The sequence below is a fragment of the Myotis yumanensis genome, unplaced genomic scaffold (genome assembly GCF_028538775.1).
Source record: "Myotis yumanensis isolate MYYU_CA2020_CCGP unplaced genomic scaffold, mMyoYum1.0.hap1 SCAF_19, whole genome shotgun sequence".
Lineage (NCBI taxonomy): Eukaryota > Metazoa > Chordata > Mammalia > Chiroptera > Vespertilionidae > Myotis > Myotis yumanensis.
Genome location: NW_027223770.1, coordinates 27,858,765 through 27,877,497, shown reverse-complemented (window position 1 = coordinate 27,877,497; position 18,733 = coordinate 27,858,765). Strand labels below are relative to the sequence as shown.

Below are 18,733 nucleotides of genomic sequence, written 5' to 3'. Positions count from 1 at the left end.
CAGAAGTGGCCTCGCCCACGGGGATTCGTTTATCTTAGTATATCTCCTTCCCCTAAGAGGATCTTGGAGTTCCCACAAAGGAAGAGAGAGAGAGAGAATGAGAGCGAGATCGAGATCGAGAGCGAGAGAGAGAGAGAGAGAGAGAGAGAGAGAGCGAGCGAGAGGTGCCCCTGTCTGAGGCTGGAGAGCCTCTTGCCCGGCGAGTTGTCTGGGCAGTTGATTAAGCCCATCACTCAGGCCGGGAAGAAAGGCTGGGAACCCGGCAGCGGCCAGGGTCCCTGGGAGACTCTTGAACTTGGAGTCTATTTAATGGCTCTTGGCACCGAAAGCAAACAAGACTCAGTCCGAGATCAAAGGCCTTTTATCTCCCTCCTCGGAGGGATCTGCGGCTCTAGCCACTTATTGTTGGAGCCAAAAATACCCCCAGAGCGAGGGCAGGCGGAGAGCATGCTGTCCATTTCCGTCCCCATCGCAAGGCGCGGCGCCTGGCCTTCCAGGTGGTTTCTGGAGCTGGTTTAGAAGGAAAAAAAAACAACATTCAGCCCGGGCCGGTGTGGTTCAGTGGGCAGAGCGCCGGCCTGCGGACCGAAGGGTCCCGGGTTCGATCCGGTCAAGGGCACGTCCCTCGGTGGCAGGCTCCTCCCCGGCCCGGGCGCTGGTCGGGGCTCGTGCAGGAGGCAACCCATCGACGTGTCTCTCTCATGTCGATGTTTCTCTCTGTCTCTCCCTCTCCCTCCCACTCTCTTTAAAAATCAATGGGAAAATACCCTTGGGTGAAAAATGTACAAAAACACTCTGGAGGCTTGATTTTTATTTTTTTTACACAAAACGTCTGTGCAAACCTCCCGGTCTGTCTCAGACACTGAAGTCCTGGGTCCGAGTTTCCATTGTTCACAACCAATCGTCTCCTCGTCGTCCTCCGGGCAGACCCGCCCCTTCTCCCCCGACCAGCGCCCAGAGCCGCTCCGCACGCGCGTTCCCTTCTCCTGAGCAGCACCCTCTCCTCTCCCAGCGCTGACAGCGCGGAGCCAGGTGTGACGGGGCGGCGGTTATACAATAAAACAGGAAAGAACAGCAGACGCTCGGTATCTTCTCAAGACAGAGCTGGTTCTCTCGAGCATCTCTAAGCTTCCAGACCCCGGCGCCACGCGGCCGGGACCAGAGAGAGACAGACAGAGGACCGACCGGCTGCAGAGAAACAGACCGACCACCGAGTCAGAGACGAGCCGGAGCCTGGAAGGAAGGAAGTTTCCGGCCCTCGGTTTCGCGTCTGTTTGTCGTTCTGGGGTTCCCTCGGGGACCCTGAGACAGCAGAGCTCGGGAGGAAAACGGGGCGTGCGAATGGGTGGGGATGGGGGTATTTCAGAGGCCCGGCCAGCCCGGCCTGTCACTCATTCACTCAGGATCCCCGTGGGGTCTAGGCAGACACAGGCAGTGGCTCGGGGGGACGTCGCTGTGTGCAGGGGGGTGCGTGGAGGAGCCAGAAGGTGCCGGGGGAGCTGGGGTCTGTGTGTGTGTTTTGTTGTTGTTAATCTTCAACAAGGATATTTTTTCCATTGATTTTTTAAAAATATATATTTTCATTGATTTCAGAGAGGAAGGGAGAGGGAGAGGGAGAGGGAGAGGGAGAGGGAGAGGGAGAGGGAGAGGGAGAGGGAGAGGGAGAGGGAGAGGGAGAGGGAGAGGGAGAGGGAGAGGGAGAGGGAGAGAAACACCCATGATGAGAGAGAATCATGGACTGGCTGCCTCCTGCACGCCCCACACTGGGGATCGAGCCCACACCCCGGGCCTGTGCCCTGACCGGGGATTGAACCAGCACAATCGGCAAAATCAATAAAAACATAAAAAAAAACACCACAAATAGAACAAGAAAAACTAGCTCCCTGGTGTAGCTGCTGCTCCCACATGGCCTTCTCTCCCGGTGCGCCCCGTGTTTCACGTTTATGCTCCTGCTACCCCATCTCCCCCCAGTCCCTCCACACCCCGTTGCCATGGACACGGATTCGGATCCCTCTCTCTCTTCCTCTGGGACCAACGCGTCCCTTCTTCCAGGGCGAGTTCTTCTCCTAACTCCAACCACAGGGAACGCGTGGGAACTTCAACAATGCTCTGGATTGTGGGTAACTGGGCAGGGGGGGCGGGGAGGGAGTGTGAGGCGGGAAGAGCCCAAACCATGCTGTTAACCCGCAGGAACCTCCCCGATATCTGACAGGCAGGTTGTCCCAGGCCCATCGCACAGATGCCCAAACAGAGGCTCCGTGGGACCCGGGGGCGAGCGAGCCCGAGCCCTGTTCTTGCCGAGGTCGCCACCTAACCGGGTGGGACGCGCTCCCCCCAGACCCGCCTTCCTCTCTCCAACCGGCATCTGTCTCGTTTTGCTTCTGAGAGCGAAGGGAGGGCTGGCTGACAGGCGAGTGATCGATGATGTTTGCTCATCCTCGGATCAGGCAGGTATGACACAAACTCAATTAGGAAAGCGTGTCTTCCTGCGCCTGCCGCTCACACGCGCGAGCTCGGGGGATTGCTGGGGAGGAGAGAGATGCAATTTGCACAGCCTCTCTGGCTCCCCTCCCCCCCGCCCCAAACCCCGCGTTGCTCGCGCACCTGAATTTGGAGACGTAGGAGTATTGCTTGTTTGGGTTTCTTTTCCTGGCTCCAATCACTCACCCTTTTTGGGGGGTAGGAGCACCCCGATTTTCCTCTGCACCCCACACTCCTCCACGGCCCCTCACCAGGATAATGAGAGCACAGCGTCTTTTGAAAATCAGGTCGACTGGTTCAGAAATGGGACAGAAGCAGAAACAGGGCCAGCGGGACACGGTGTGGCCTCTGCTGGGCTCATTGGGTTTCGGAGAGAGAAGCATTGATGCCCCTCAAGGATGCGAACCCGGAACTGCCAGGAGCCACCACACAAAACCTGAAAAGGGCACCCACACTGTACGAACAGGCACAGAACTGAAGAGAGAAAGAAATGATGATGTCACAGGCAACGCCTGGATCAAGCCATACCTGATGGCTCCTTTCAGATAATGTCCTCATCCCCCACGCGCAGTCTTCCCATTATTTCAGTAATTATTCGCTCCGTTGCTACAAGACGGGCCTAACTCAGAAGGTCTTCCCTGCTTACAGTGAGACTCTGGTCTCTGATTTTTAAAAAAAATATTCTTTTTGTTGGAGTGAGAGAGAGAGAGAAACATCGATGTGAGAGAAACACATTGATTGGTTGCCTCCTGCACATGCCCTGACCAGGGCCCAGGCCAGGGAGAAGCCTGCAACCAAGGTACATGCCCTTGACTGGAATCGAACCCGGGACCCTTCGGTCCACAGGCCAACGCTCTATCCACTGAGCCACACTGGCCAGGGCATTGTTTCTTTTTCAACATGTTGTGGCTTCGCTGCCCTTTGCTTAAGCTGGTTTCTCCTGCACTCGCACCACGGGCGCCATGACTGACCAGCTAAAGACCCGACGCGCATTCACAGACCACGTCCGGGGCGGGGGGGGGGGCGCGGGGGGGGCCAGGGGGGGCCAGGGGGGGCCGGGGGGGCCGGAGGGGGGCAACCCAAGCTCCTCGTTTCCAATGGAAACAAAACCGGCAGCCGGGTACCACCGCTGCTGCTGGTGAACGTTGGTTTGGTTATTTTTGTTTGGTTGGTTGGTTCTGTTTTGGCTTAAAAATCACCAGTACGAGGGAACTCCATGGGAAAAGCAGGGCTAGCCGTCCGCTGTGTGTGGGGGTGCTGGGGGCGGGAGGGGGTGCTCCCAAGCTCCTGAGTTTATCTTGAGAATAAGAGCCGCCTTTACGGAACCCAAGCGTGGTCATCGACCCCCAGATGCTGAGGGAGGCGGTGCGAGACCCCCGTTCCCACAGCGTCCGGGTCCGCAGGGGCCGCGGGGAGACGCGGCGGGAAGCAAACGTGATCACTGAGGGGCTGGAGGGACCGGCCGAGCGAGAGGATGGGCAGCGTCCACCGCAGAGCTGTTGGGGGCGGGTTAACCTCGGGGGGACATGGGGGGCCTGTGGGCCCCGGGGTGTCAGGGGCACCGAGGGGACGACCACGCTGAGCCGTGGACTCAGGTCTGAGCTGCGTCCCAGCAGGAGGGCCCTGAGGGGAGGCCTCCGGAGGTGCTCGCGGGCTCCCCGTTTAGCTTCATGATAAAGACACAGCCGGCGTGACCGGCTTTTCTCATCCCCTGACGTTGTCAGATCCGGGTTCTTTCCCCCTTTTTCCTTATTGTCAGTTATTTTTAAAACAGCGATGTGGTGTCTGAGATGACCGGGCGGATGGCTCCTCCTCTCCCTGGCTCTGGCCATTAACACATCGTGGGAGCCGTGATTGATCGGACCGCTCCTCTGTGCCAAGTCGTGGCAGGCACACCGGGCGGATAGGCGCCCGGAAGACGTGCCCCCGGGAATCTACGAGCGGCAGCATTTGGAAAAGGCGTCCTTTCGGCTGGAAGGAGTGGAAGGTCGGGAGGTGAGCTCGCTCTGGTTTAGACAGGGCCCTACATCGAGGGCGGGAGTCTGTCCAGGACAGAGGGGGCAGACACGCAGAGAAGAAGGTCACGTGAGGACGGAGACAGCCCTGGCCGGTCTGGCTCAGCAGATAGAGCATTGGACCTGGGACGGAAGGGTCCCGGGTTTGATTCCGGTCAAGGGCACATGCCCGGGTTGCGGGCTCCACCCGTAGTAGGGGGGAGGCAGCCGATCGATGATTCTCTCTCATCATGGATGTTTCTCTCTCTCCCTCTCCCTTCCTCTCTGAAATCAGTAAAAATATATTTTTAAAAATTTAAAAAAATCAACAGTAAAGATATATTTTTAAAAAATAAATAAACGAGTAGAGTCATCATCCTTGCCTCCACGCCACCCTCACCGAAGACCCTGGTGCCGGCAGTTTGGGGATTCGCACTTTTTGGGGCGAAGGTTTCCCGAGAATTTCAAAAGCTCACCCAAAGCCACGGGCACCGTCCTTCCTGGAATCTAAATCCATGAGACTAGAGACAGAACCCTGCCTCCTGCACGCCCTGCACGCCCTGCACTGGGGATGGAGCCCCCACCCCGGGCCTGTGCCCCGATCGGGAATCGAACCGTGACCTCCTGGTTCCTAGGTCAACGCTCAACCCCTGAGCCACGCCGGCCAGGTGCCTCTGTTCTCTCTTTCACGGCAGTGCCTTCTAAGTCCCAGAGGTGTTATCAGCACCTTTCCTCGGCTCAGAACACGGGTACGAGAGAGAACGAGGTCCTGGCAAGAGAACCGCTGCACGGATACGGGAGGCGCCAGCCCAGAAGCGAGTGCAGCCAAGTCAACGCTTCGAATCCTCCCTCAACGCAGAGACAACCAATTTCTCCTGGAGCCTCTCAGTCGTGCCGAGGGGAGAGGCGCACGCACCGGAGACAAATTACACGTCAAGGAAGAAAAATACCGGGGGGTTCAGCTCTCACACAGCCGGGAAGCAGGAGAACCTGACTGGAGACGCAGGTGCTGGTTCAGTAAAGATGCATTTTGTCAACCTTCAGACAGTGGCTAAAACGTAGAGAGATATAACGAGCCAACGTGGAGATAAACAGAGTAATAGAAAGCACATTGCAGGCAGGAAAAGAAGGAGGGGGAGCAGAGATGGAACATACAGAAAGCAACGAGCGAGACGGTAGATTTGAATGTAAACGCGGCCACATTTACACTAAATGTAAGCGGCCCAAACACAAGGGTTAAAAGACAGAGATGACCAGTTGGGTAAACAGGCAAAACCTGCCTATGCGCTGCCTAGCGACAGCCGACATTAAAGGTAAAGACACAGATGGGTTCAAAGCAAAAAAGACAGGAGAGCTGTTGCCATGCAAACACTAACCAGACGAAAGCCGCGGTGGCTACGCTCATGGCTACGCTCACGTCCGAGGAAGCCGAGGGCAGGAAAAGGCGTCGCCTCGAGAACAAAGAGGGGACATTACACAAGGACAAAGGAGTCGTCTCACCAACAGAACCAAAGTACAACAGTCAAACCCACAACGTAGAGGCTTCCACACGCCTCCCAGAGACGGACAAAGCGCCAAAAGATCAGCAGGAATAGGGGGAACCGGACCAGCGCTGCAGACGCCGGGGACCCCCTGGGCGCGAGGCGAGTGAAGGTCTCTTAGACGCGACCCCGAAGCACAAGCAGGGTGAGAAAAAAAACGAATCCATTAAACTTCGTTAGAGTGAAAAGAGTTCGCTCTTCCAGAGGCACTGAAAGGATCTGTGAGCGCATCTGACGGAGGCCTCCCATCCACCATACAGAACGTGCCCTCAGGGATCAATCATAGGAAGAAAACCACCAATAAAAATAAAACATCAAAAAAAACCTGGCAGAGATCTGAAAACGACATCTCACCGGAGAAGACAGACAGCGGCCGGCACCCAGGAGAAAGCATTCCCACCAGCCCTCGTCACGGAGGCGAGAATGAAGACCTCCAGGAACCAGCCGCCGTGCAGCTGCTAAAACTGCTGAAAAATGAAAAATAAAACGAAACTAAGTGGACAAAAGGGGTGGTGCCCGAGACAAGTCACCATTCGCTCCCATAGCCGCTGGCGGGGAGGCGAAGGTGACGGCGTTGGAGAAGAGCTCGCCGTTTCTGACGGAGGCGGACGTCGCAAGACGGTGACCGCCCGGCCGTCCCAGCCCTATGTCACCCCAGAGACAGGAAACCCCGCGGGGAGTGATCATAGCGACTCTTCACAGTCACCCCCAAAGCGGAAGACTGCCTCCCACGTGCCCTTCGACGGGAAATGCACCCACTCGGTGGGATCCCGGGCAGCGGGCGTCCGTGTCTGCAAAGGCCAGCGGGCGGCTCTCTGGGCGAACAGGAAGTGCCCGGTGCGAGTGAAAGACGAGAGCCGAAGCTGCGTGCGCACAGGGCGTTTTTATGGGAATTTGTGAAAACAGGCAAAACCGCGGGGACAGAGCAGGTGAGTGGTGGCCAGGGCCTGTGGGGGGAGGGGGAGGCGGCAATGCAGGGGCACAGAGGGACCTGGGGGGGGGATAGAAATGACCTGTACCGAGCCCGGCCGGCGTGGCTCCGGGGGTGAGCATTGACCTGTGAACCAGGAGGTCACGGTTCGGTTCCCGGACAGGGCACAGGCCTGGGTTGCGGGCTCGATCCCCAGTGTGGGGCGTGCAGGAGGCAGCCGGTCCATGACTCTCTCTCATCGTGGATGTTCCTCTCTCTCCCTTCTTCTCCCTTCCTCTCTGAAATCAATAGAAATATCTTTTTTGATAAGAGAAAAGTCCTCTACTTTAACGGTAGGTGTTTCCATCTGTCCAGACTCGGAACTCTGTCCTCCAGGGCCGCGCTGGCTGCAGGCGCGTTCTCCCTGAGTAAGCCGGACGCTCGAACAAAGCCGACTGCCGTGCAAATCATACCGCCCATCACACCCCCCATTCATCCCATTAATTCGGCAACGCTCCCTTCACCCCAGTTAATATACGGGAGCGGCGCGCTGATTAACCTTGCTTCGCAGGACCACAGATTATGAAATATCTAGCTCCTCCGAAGGCTGGGTCGGAGGCGGGCGGTGCTCACGAGGCGCGAACACGGCTGTGGCTTCGGGTTCTGAGCTCGGTCTGCTCGGCCGGACCCGCCACCCGCCACCCGGGGACGTTGCTCACAGGGGTGCAGTCATGAGAGGAACCAAGGAGAGCGGGAGGTGACAGCGCAGATGCCCGAGGGGAGGGGGGACGAGGGGGCCTGAAGACACTCCCATCCAGGCGACCCATCGGCTCAGCTTTGGGGTGAGGGCACCATCGGGAAAAGTGCGCCCACGGTTGGCAGAGCACCCTCGCTCTTAAGGGAAGTCACACTTTTTTTAAGTACTTTTGTTGATTTCAGAGAGGAAGGGAGAGGAGGAGATAGAAACATCCACGATGAGAGAGCGTCATGGACCGGCTGCCTCCTGCACGCCCCACACTGGGGATGGAGCCCACAACCCGGGCCTGTGCCCCGACCGGGAATCGAACGGTGACCTCCCGGTTCCTAGGTCGACGCTCAGCCACTGAGCCACGGGGCCGGGCTGGACGACACAAATTTAAACAAGGGTCAGAGAGCGTCCGCGTGGGGACGGCCACGGCCTGGGGTCGTGACAAACGGCAGGAGGAACATTTTAGAGGAAAAGTCCCAGACCTGTGGGTCCTCACACCACGTGGTGGGGACTGTCCATCAAACGCAGGGCAAGGAAACCCCACCAAATCGAGGCTGCCATGAGCCAGCGGGAGGGAGGGAGGGGCGGCTCTGGGGCCAGGGTGAGGCCTCCCGTCCCTGTGATTCCTGTCACCCCAACCCTTGCTTGGGAAAGAGCACCCTCACCCCCAAAACAAAACCCCAACGTCACTTCCCCACCAAACCGCTCCCCTTGGCCCCTGCGACCAGGGCGTTTGTAACAGACGCTACTCAAACCCACAGATAAAACCCCCCAGATGGAAAAGCAGGGTGTGTGTGTGTGGGGGGGCGGGTGGGGGTGAGCTGTCATTATCAAGCGCCCCGCAGTCCCTTTAACAAACACCTGGAGCATCAGAGTGCGCACCTGGCGGCAGCGCCCCCGCGTGGCGGGGAGAAACCCTGCGGGCGCCCGCCTCCGGCTCCAGGTACAATGGCTCCACCTGCTTCCACCGGCGGCTTCCGGCCCAGCAGCCCCGTTACCCGCCCCCTCCCCCCACCCCCCACAACCGCTGGGGCGCCCTCGGGAAAGGGCATTTCGGGGAGGAGGCGGCCCCTTTCCATTTGGGGAAACCGAGTCCCAGAAATGACGGGACGCAGAGCTGATAGCAGAACGGAGGCCCCAGATCCCGGAGAGGTTTGCGCCTCCGAGTCGAGCAGGAAAGTGTGGCCCACCCCGTCCCGCCCCGCGCGCACTCCGCTCGCCGGCCGCTCCGGGGAGAGGGGCCCCGGAACCGCGCAGTGTCGTCCGGTCGGCGTGTCCGAGCCGCTGCGGCCTCGAGGACGGGCGTCCGGGGCCTCGGGGACGGCGCGCGATGACTTGGGGAGGCAAACGCTCCCGCACGGCGCCGGGCAACTTGTTCCTCCCGGCGTCTCCCCAGCCCGGCGGCCAGCGGGGGCGCAGGACATTCGCCGGGGTCACCGGAGGGGCCCACCCGAGACCAGGGCCGCCCGGGCCGCCCGCAAATCATAGTAATACCTGCGGAGCAACAGCAACGGCGGCCTTTGTGGGTTCCCCGGCGCCGCGCCTTCGCTGACGGGGTCCCCTCCGCCCGCGCGCGCTCGGCATGCCCATTGCAGAGGCCAGGAGACTGAGGGCGGGGGCCGGGACCGCGGCGGGGCAGCCGGGCCGGGTCCTCCACGCGCCCCCACCCGCGGGCACTGCCCAACTCGGTGCCCAGGGGTCCCCGTCCCGCCACGCCGAGGGCCCCGCGGGCGGCCAGGGCTGGGGAGGGGCGCAGGGCCCGCTCGGCCCGCCTGGATCGCCGGTCCCTCCGACTGGGCTGGGGCGGGAACGCGGGCACCGAGGCCGGCACAGCAGCCGGACCCCGCCCGCGTCTGAGCCGCCAGCTCCGCGGCGGGACCGCCGTGGCTTCGGTGCTCACGGGGCCGGGGTGCGGACCCACGCAGTGTCCCTCCGCCACGCCCCCTCGCCCCCTCGCCCCCGGGCAGGTCGCGAATCTACTCCAAACCCACAGCCGCGGCGCGCAGTTGGGGACGGGGCCGCCCCGCGCCCGCCACAGGCCCTCCCGCGGCACCAGCGCCCCCGCCAAGGCCCCCCCCCCCCCGGACATAGCGCCTCCCGGCTCCCCCGCCCCCGCCCCCGGGCTCCGGGCCCCGCGCCGCCCCGCGTTATACCTTTGCCCAGCAGCGCGCCCAGCACCAGGCTCAGCGCCCCGCACAGCGGCGCCACCGGCCCGGGGGCCGCGCCGTCGGAGCGCATCCTGAGTCCGCCGTTCAGGCCGCCGGCCGCCCGCCCGGGGCGCAGCGCCCGCCCGCCGTCCCCGCCGGCCGTTCCATGTCCCGGGGCGACCCCCGGCAGCGCGTCGGCCGCGCGGTGCGGCTCGGGAGGCGGCGCCCCGCCCTGCCGGGTGCTCGCAGCGGCGGCTCCGACTCCCGCGGCAGCGCGCGCTCTGGCCGGGACAACTTTTCTCCGGCGGCTGCCGCAGCTGCGGGCGCCCCGCCCCCGCCAGGCCCCGCCCCCGCCAGGCCCCGCCCCCGCCAGGCCCCGCCCCCGCCAGGCCCCGCCCCCGCCCTCCGGCCCGCCCCCCGCCCGCAGGCCCCGCCCCCGTCAGCCCCCCCGCCCGCAGGCCCCGCCCCCGTCAGCCCCCCGCCCGCAGGCCCCGCCCCCGTCCGCCCCCCCGCCCGCAGGCCCCGCCCCCGTCAGCCCCGCCGCCCGCAGGCCCCGCCCCCTGCCCGCCCCGGGACCGGCTGCGGCGGCGGCGGCGGAGAAAGGGCGCCCCCCAGCCGGCCGCGGCGGGGTGAGGCGCCCTCCGGGCTGGGGCGGCCGGCGCGAGGGAGGCAGGCGCGGAGGGGAGGCCGCAGGCAGCCCCCCTATCCCGGGCCGCCCCCCTATTTGCAGCCTCTCGTCTCCGCGTCCCGGAGGCTTCTGCGCAGGTGCCCGGGACGGAGCGGGACCCTCCCCTCGCGCCCGCCGGTGGTCGCTGCGGCCTGAACTTCAGGTCGCCCCCTGTGGGGGGTTATTTGTTTTGGGGGTTTTGTTTGTTTGTTTTCTTGCCTGCGAGCCAGGGACACGTGGAATTCCAAAGTCCCTCGCAGCTGGTGCGGAAAGACCTCCTGGGTGGGTCAACGCCACACACAGAGCCGTGCAAAGCGGGACCACACACACATGCACACACATACACGCACACGCATGCACACAGTACACACGCATGCGCGCGCACATGCACACTTATGTACACACGCACATGCACACTTATGTACACACGCACATGCACACTTATGTACACACGCACATGCACACGGGTGGGCGCGCGCCTCTCTGAAACCCATGGGGCGCGGAGGTGAAAGGAAGGCCCCGTTGTCACTATTTGCCCTGCTTATTGTTGGAATGCCGCTCCGCGCGCGTGCGTGTGTGTGTGTGTGTGTTTAATATGTTTATTGGTTTCAGAGAGCAAGGGAGAGGGAGAGAGACATCCATGATGAGAGAGAACCATGGGCCGGCTCCCTCCTGCACGCCCCACACTGGGGGTGGAGCCCCCAACCCGGGCCTGTGCCCTTGACCGAATCCAACCGTGACCTCCTGGTTCCTAGGTCGATGCTCAACCACTGAGCCACACCGGCGGGCCAAGTTCCCCCTCTTTTTATTTTATTTTTTTTTATTTTATCACCTCCGCCGTGGAGACCTGGCCCAGGTCCTGCTTCTGCCTTCTCAGCAGAGAGGGCACCACATTATTTCATTTGGGGGCGGGAGCCAGCGATGGCCCACAGAGCAGGGAGTGGGGGGCGCGGTGCGGGCCTTGCTGCTCCTGTGAGCCGACAGGAGGGAGGGAGGGAGGACGAGGCCGCTCCCACCCTCTCAGGCAGAAATAATCGATCTGTTGTATTTCTCGCCGGGGCTGAAATATTCAAATGAGAAATATTTACTCTCCAATGACTCCCAGGCTGACAGACAGCAGCGAGAAGGGGCTGTGCCTGCCCCGCGAGGACCCCGGCCGCTTCCCGTGGCCGCGGCTGCCCCCCCCCCCCCCCCCGAATGAGCTAAGAGCTGGGGGTACCTCGCGGGCGTCACTGGCCTCCCCGCACCATCAGGGACTCCTCGTGCCCGAGGTGGGAGAAGGCCGCCGGGGACACCAGCCAGGCCAGGGTGGGAGCTGAGAGGCGCGCCCGGCGAGGCTGGCGAGGCTCAGTGGTTGAGCGCCGACCTCTGAGCCAGGAGGCCGTGTGGGAGGCGGCTGACCCATGATGCTCTCGCATCATTGATGTTTCTCTCTCTCCCTCTCCCTTCCTCTCTGAAATCAATAAAAAAGATTTTTTTTTAAAAAGAGGGGGAACCAAAAGCACCACATGGAAAAATGTAACAATTGAAAATGAGAAGGAGAACAGGACGGAGGCTGCGATCAGGCAAATGCGTTTCTCAGTCTCTGACGGCATCTGCTGCCCTCGGGGGTCCTGGGCTCAGAGGGCCCCCAGCCCGGAGGGGGCTCCTCCCTGCTCCCTCCGCGCCGGGCGCTGCTCCTCCGCAAATCTCACCTCAGGGTCCCGTTTGATCTCCCCCGGGTCCCTCCCAACATCAAACATTCGCACACCAGACCAAACCAGGAAGAGAGAGGATGTGGTCAAGGGAGCTTTTTTTTTCTTTTTTAAGGAAAACCCACAAAAAGAGAGGCGTGAAGTTGGCGGTTCCCGGGCTGTCCGCTCCCCGTATTTCTTTTCTGAAAGGCGGGTGTTGTTTAAGCCCGAAATCGTTCATTCCTTCACTAAAATTGCTTCCAGATGCTTCTCCGAACCTCATCGCGAACATCAGAGGCCGCTAATCTCCTCAAACGTGCTGGCGAGACTCCCCGCGGGCTCCGGGCACATGGAGGCCATTAGCGTGATGGACAGGAGGGAAGGGTGAGGGGGAAGAGGAGACCATCTGCTCCCCAGGTGCCCGGGGCTCCGGCGTCAGAGAGGCCACCTCAGGGTTCCTGGCGTTGGCGCCCTGATTCCTAACTCTCAGTGCGGCCGGGCCGGGGAGGCGGCGTGTGAACTGTGGCTCAGGAAGGTCTGGGCAATTATTGCTAAGAACGAGGGACGCTCGGGCTATGCGTTGGCCTCATGAGGCAGCTATGGTCACGGTGCAGCCCTCATGCCAAGCTTCCTATTAGAAATAAGAAGAAAGGGAGAGAGAGAAGGAGGGAGGGCGGGGAGGAGGGGAGGAGGGAGAGAGGGAAAGAAGGGAGAAAGATACCATGTTTGAACACTCGTTGCCAGCGCTTTTCTTAATACAGACAGACGTCTCGTTTGACCCTCACAAGACACCTTATTCAGTCACCACGCACACATCTGCCCATCGCTTCCCATGGAGCCGGCCCGGGTGTGGGTTCCAGCGGCGAGCAAAACGGATGACGGTCCTTAACTGGCGGGTCTCACGTCCTCGGAGACGGACGAAAGAAATAGGCAGCCAAACGCACCCTATAGGTCAGGGGTCCTCAAACGACGGCCCGCGGGCCACATGCAAATACAAATACTGTATTTGTTCCCGTTTTGTTTTTTTTTACTTCAAAATAAGATACGTGCAGTGTGCATAGGAATCTGTTCATAGTTTTTTTTTTAAAACTATAGTCCGGCCCTCCAACGGTCTGAGGGACAGTGAACTGGCCCCCTGTTTGAAAAGTTTGAGGACCCCTGCTCTAGGTATACACAAGAAGCCGGACGGTGGGAGGGTCTGGGTGAGGGGACCGGCTTGGGGAGGGTGGGTGAAGAAGGGAGTGTGGGTACGCTGTCAGATTTCCAGGGAGAAGGAGAGAGAGAAAAGAGAGAGAAACGTCAATGTTAGAGACACATTGATTGGTTGTCTCCCGCATGAGCCCCAACAGGGGGCAGGGATCAAACCTGCAACCCAGGTACCTGCCCTTGACCGGAAACTGGACCCGAGACCCTCCAGTGTGCAGGCCGGGGCCCTAACCACTGAGCGCACAGGCCAGGGCTCCTCTGGCCTTTTCCAGCCCGTCCTGGCCGACCTCTGACCCCTTACAGATGAGCCGGTTCCTGGGAGGGACGGACACACAACTTCCCCATGTTCTTTCCCGTCATCTGTCTCAGGTTCACGCCATCCCGGTGACTTGAGGGAGCTTTGGAGCCAGACTCTCTCCACGGTCCCTGCCTCCCCCCGACACTCTCTGGTGGCCTGTGCAAAAATAAAAAATAAGAAAATAAAAAGATTGACCTTCCGTGGGAAACTGCCCAAATCGTGTTGTGTTGCCGCTTGGAGGAATGCATTGCTGCCAATTCCATTCATTTAGGTAGGAATCCTGGGCTCCCAGCCTGCAAATGGTTCCAGAGTGAACAGCGCCCCCTGGTGGCGGCGACTGGCATTGCCTGCTGGCAGAGGGGGGCAGAGGGGGGCAGAGGGGGGCAGAGGGGGGCAGGGGGGGGGCAGGGGGGGGGCGGGGGGAGCTCAGGTGTCTGGGTTTGAGCAACAGTGGCCCAGGCACCTTGGGAGGGTCAGGAACTTTCCAAGCTTGTCTTTCTCCTCAGGAGGCGGAAGGGCCACTGCTGGCCCCGAGCAGAAGTCCCCACCCCCTCCCGGGGTCCCCCTTGGAGAGGATCCCAACGGCCCCGGTTTCCGACTGACTCACCTTCATGGCGCTCTGGGGCCGGTGCTGGATGTTTTCGGAGAGTTCGAAGATGAAGGCCCGGACCAGCAGGGACAGGAATGAGGCTGGAGGGAGGACGGAGTGGACCTCCCCCCCCCCCCCCCCACGCCAACCCCAACCCCACCCCCACCCCCGGGGCTCACGGCTCAACAGGCCTGGAGGATGCGTCATTCCGGCAGCCCTTAGATGTGCGGGTGGAGGTCACATCCCCCCTGGGCGCCCAGGCACAATCCAATCGGGAAGCAGAGCCCCTGGGAGTCAGGGGTGTGGTCCCCAGCGAGACCTCGCGTCCTTGTGGAGGGACGGAGACAAACTCCAGAAGGGGAGCCGGAGGAGGAGCCGCCATCACCAGGCAGCTGCCCCGAAGCGCGGACATGGACGCAGGACCAGCTTTCAACACATTTCAGGGCAACAAGCCCAAACGTGAAGGGGAAGCTGCAGAGAGAGGCAGGCAGGTCCGGCTGCCGGCCCGGGCCCTGGGGAGGGGCCTGCTCACCAGTGCGTGGAGGAGGCCGGCTCTGCTGCGGCCAGGCCGGCGGCCACGGCGTCATCCCACGGCCACGCGTCCTGCGTGTCCAGGTTTCCCCGGAGCTGTGTTAGTTTCCCGAATTGAGACACGACCGTGGAACCGAGATGCTCGGAGTGGACGGAGAATGAAGCCAGCAGACCCTCCTGCAGGCCGCCAGCCTCCCCATTGCCCAGGAGCCTCCATTCTGCAGCGAGGGGACAGGTCAGCGAGGGGACAGGTCAGCAAGGGGACAGGTCAGCAAGGGGACAGGTCAGGGTGCCCGCGTGGCCCGAGGAAGCCAGCGCCGGGAAGCCCGCTCAGCCACGACTGGCCTCTTCTTCAGAAACCTGCGTCCATCCGGTGAGGTCAGTCGGTCAGCCGCTCAGCTGCGGGCAAGCGTCGCTCATAAGCCATCCGCGTGGGACGCACGGCTCCGTTACCCTGCCCGCGTGAGCCACAGCTGTTCCATCGTGGCCTTTGGTCGTGGGCTCCCTTTGCCTGTTGTCTTCTCAGGATTAAAACCGCTGCTTCAGCCCCAACACGCGGCTCAGGGGTTGAGCGTCACCCTGTGAACCAGGAGGTCAGGGTTCGATTCCCGGTCGGGGCACAGGCCCGGGTTGCAGGCTCGATCCCCAGTGCGGGGCGTGCAGGAGGCAGCCGGTCCATGGCTCTAACTCTCTCTCCCTTCCTCTCTGAAACCAATCTGTAAAAGCCTAAGTGACCATTACAACGGAATGACTAGAACGACCGCTCGACCAGTCGCTGTGACGTGAACTGACCACCAGGGGCAGACGCTCAAGGCAGGAGCTGGCCCCTGGTGGTCAGTGTGCTCCCACAGCCAACCTCCCGGGGTCCCTTCCCCCAGCTGGCCGGCCCCTCCCTCCCCCCCATAGGCCTCCATAGCCCGCCAGGCTGGGACCCCACCCCTGTACGAATTCGTGCACCCGGCCTCTAGTAAAAAAAAAATATATATATATATAGAGGAATAAACTCTAACTGCTCAGAGGCCATTCCCCGAGCTCAGCCGGCAGGAGCCAGCGCCTCCTTCGAGCGTAAGGTCCCGGGGGCAGAAGGACGGGAGTCCCACTTCATTACACAGGCACCCCCGAAGGCGCCCTCCTCGCTCCGTCCAAAGGGAGCCGCTGCCGCTGCAGCCGCTGTGCGCGCCGCCTTATGAGATGAAAATCAGATCAAGCGCGTTTCACTGGGCCCGCCGCGCGCGGGGGGGAATTGCATTACCTGTCTGACCTCGTTAGGCTCCTCGCTCGCAAACGGGCCGAACCAGATGATGCAATTTGCTCCGCAGCGAGCCGGGGCTCTGCATTCAGATGTGGGGAGGGGAGGGGGAGGTGGAGGGGAGGGGGAGGGGGGAGTCCTGAAGGGTGTCCCCCCCCTCCCGGAGGCCAGGAGGACTGGCCCTGCCTCTGGCAGCCGGCGTGGCTCCCCTCCTCCCCCGCACCTTCAATCACGCGTGTGCAGGGGCCGGGCCGAGTCTACACGGACAGGCAAGAAGAAATGGGTTTTTGCATGATTGCCGTTCAAACGCGCTCGCCGCGGCGCCATTTGGAGCTGCCTTTATGTGGAAACAGCTGCGGGGTGCCCAGAGGCCCTTTGCAATCAGCACCCCCCCACCCCCAGCTGCAGTGATGTTTCCCTCCCTCCTGGGCCTCCTCGTCCCTCATGAATGAATAAGAAAATCCATAGGCATCCAGAGCGGAGGAGAATGAACGGAATGGGGGGAGGGGTGCGGGGGGAGGGGTGGAGGGAGGTGGCAGCTTGAGCGCCACCGTGGCCCTTGACTCACCCCATAAAACCTTGGGGCAGGTTCCAGTCTGTCTCCGAACCTCAGTGTTCCCTTCTGTGAAATGGGGTGATCGTCATTCTGATCCCATAAGCGCGTGGGGAGGACTCATTGACTCAGAAAGGGACAGCTCTTGGCTCGGCGGTTGAGCGTCGACCTATGAACCAGGAGGTCAAGGTTCGATTCCCGGTCAGGACACAGGCCCGGGTTTCGGGCCTCCTGTGCTGGCCTGCAGGCCACGGACTCCCTTTGAAGCCATCTGGCCCCGTGACAGGGCTCGGGGACCAGGTCCGATAGCAGAGCGACCATGTCTCACCTTCCTCTCCAGGTGCTGGGAATGGGGGACGCAGCCGCCCCAACCCCCAACCTGGGTGCGGGCCCGGCGTTGGCCGAGATGAGGAAACCCAATGAGCTATAAAATAAAAGTGCCCTGCCAGCCACAGAAATAACGAGAAGGCTCCCGCGGGGCCGACGCGAGGAGGCAGGAGGACAGAGAAGTCGGAGTGTGTCAAGGTTAAAAAAAAAGCATCCATCTTTTTCCTTTTTCTATTTTTTCCCCCCGCTCTGGTGCGGTGCCTATGAAAACGATTCTTTCGATTGTACAGTTGGTTGAATCAGGTAGAAACTTGGGAAGTAGAAGACTTGGCCGTTGGGCAGAGTGGGTTTCCGTCCTTGGCCACCAAAATCGGCGGATGACGGTTCGGAGGCGGCGAGGCTGCTGGTGGGGAGAGCCCCCCGGGCGCGTCCATATGAACGTGTGAGGGTGAGTCGTCACCAAACAGCGTTCCTTCAGCAAACGGGATCAGAGCGGCCCAGCTGGCGCCGAGGCCAGTGCTCTAGGCCGGGCCAAGGGGGACGCGGTCGGAACCGGACTGAGTCGGGGAAATCTTTTTAAAAAATATTTTTTTATTGACGTCAGAGAGGAAGGGAGAGAGAGAGGCATCAATGAGGACAGAGAATCCTGGATCGGCTGCGTCCTGCACCCCCATATTGGGGATCGAGCCCACAACCCGGGCCTGTGCCCTTGACGGGAATCGAACCCGCAGGCCGACACTCTCGCCGCCGAGCCAATGGTCGAGAGTGTCCTGCTTCTCTCTCAGGTCTGTCCTGCTGCGGACGCGCCATGAAGCCAGCCCACTTCGGGTACCAACAGAACCCAGTTCCCGGGCCCCCGGAGTCCCCGAGTTCTGAATACAGGGTCTGGCTTTGCTGGCAGCGCCATCTTCATCTTTTTTATTTTATTTTATTTTTTGATCCTCACCTGAAGATATTTTCCCATTGATTTTTAGAGAGAGTGCAAGGGAGAGGGAGAGACAGAGAGAAACATGGACGTGAGAGAGACACATCCATGTGTTGCCTCCTGCACACGCCCTGACCAGGGCCCGGGCCGGGGAGGAGCCTGCAACCAAAGTACCCCTGACCGGAATCGAACCCGGGACCCTTTGGTCCGCAGGCCGGCGCTCTATCCACTGAGCCACACTGGCCAGGGCGGGCGGCACGTCCCTTAGAGCCGTGGCCTGGGCCTGGGCCTGTGTTGAGCTCCCGGGGTCCACCCGGCGTCAGTGGGCATCGCGACCTCTGCGAGGGCCGAGCCGGAGGGGACAGGGGTTAGCTTTCCTGCAAGAAGCCCTGGGAGAGACGAGGGAGCCGGTGACTCCGAGGAACCCCCGCCCCGCAGGCCTGCGCTTCCGCGGACTAATTACCGGCTGCCAATACCTGTCAGGGATCCTTGGACACTCGCGGGGGGGCCTGTCAGAAACGGGGTGCTTAGCATTCAGGCGGCGGCATCCACTTAGGGGGCTCGGGGACATCCCTTCCAGGTTCCTAATGAGACAGGCGCGGCGGGAGCGGGACGGAGGCGGGAAGCCCATCGCGATGGACAGCGAGGCCTCGGGCAGCGGGACCCCTGAGGAACCGGGTCCGGGTGGCGGTGTGCTAGTCAGATCTCTGCTGAAACTCCTGTGTGTGTGTGCGCGCGCGTGTGTGCACGTGTGTATGTGTCCATGTGCATGTATGTGCACGTCTGCATGCACGTGTGTGCTCGTGTGTTTGTGCGTGCACGTGTGTCTGTGTGCATGTATGTCCGTGTGCATGTGTGTGCGTCTGTATGCACGTGTGTGCATCATGTGCTCGT

At 61.4% G+C, this 18,733-nt stretch overlaps 1 protein-coding gene across 1 annotated transcript in view; it reads right to left on the bottom strand.

Moving 5' to 3' along the window:
• Positions 1-9,912, bottom strand: part of TMEM132C (transmembrane protein 132C) — a 72,297-nt gene extending 62,385 nt beyond the window's left edge. Inside the window, exon 1 of the mRNA XM_070399462.1 lies at positions 9,828-9,912. Coding sequence (XP_070255563.1) covers positions 9,828-9,912 — 85 coding nt within the window. The remainder of the gene's footprint in view (positions 1-9,827) is intronic.
• Positions 9,913-18,733: the final 8,821 nt, after the last annotated feature.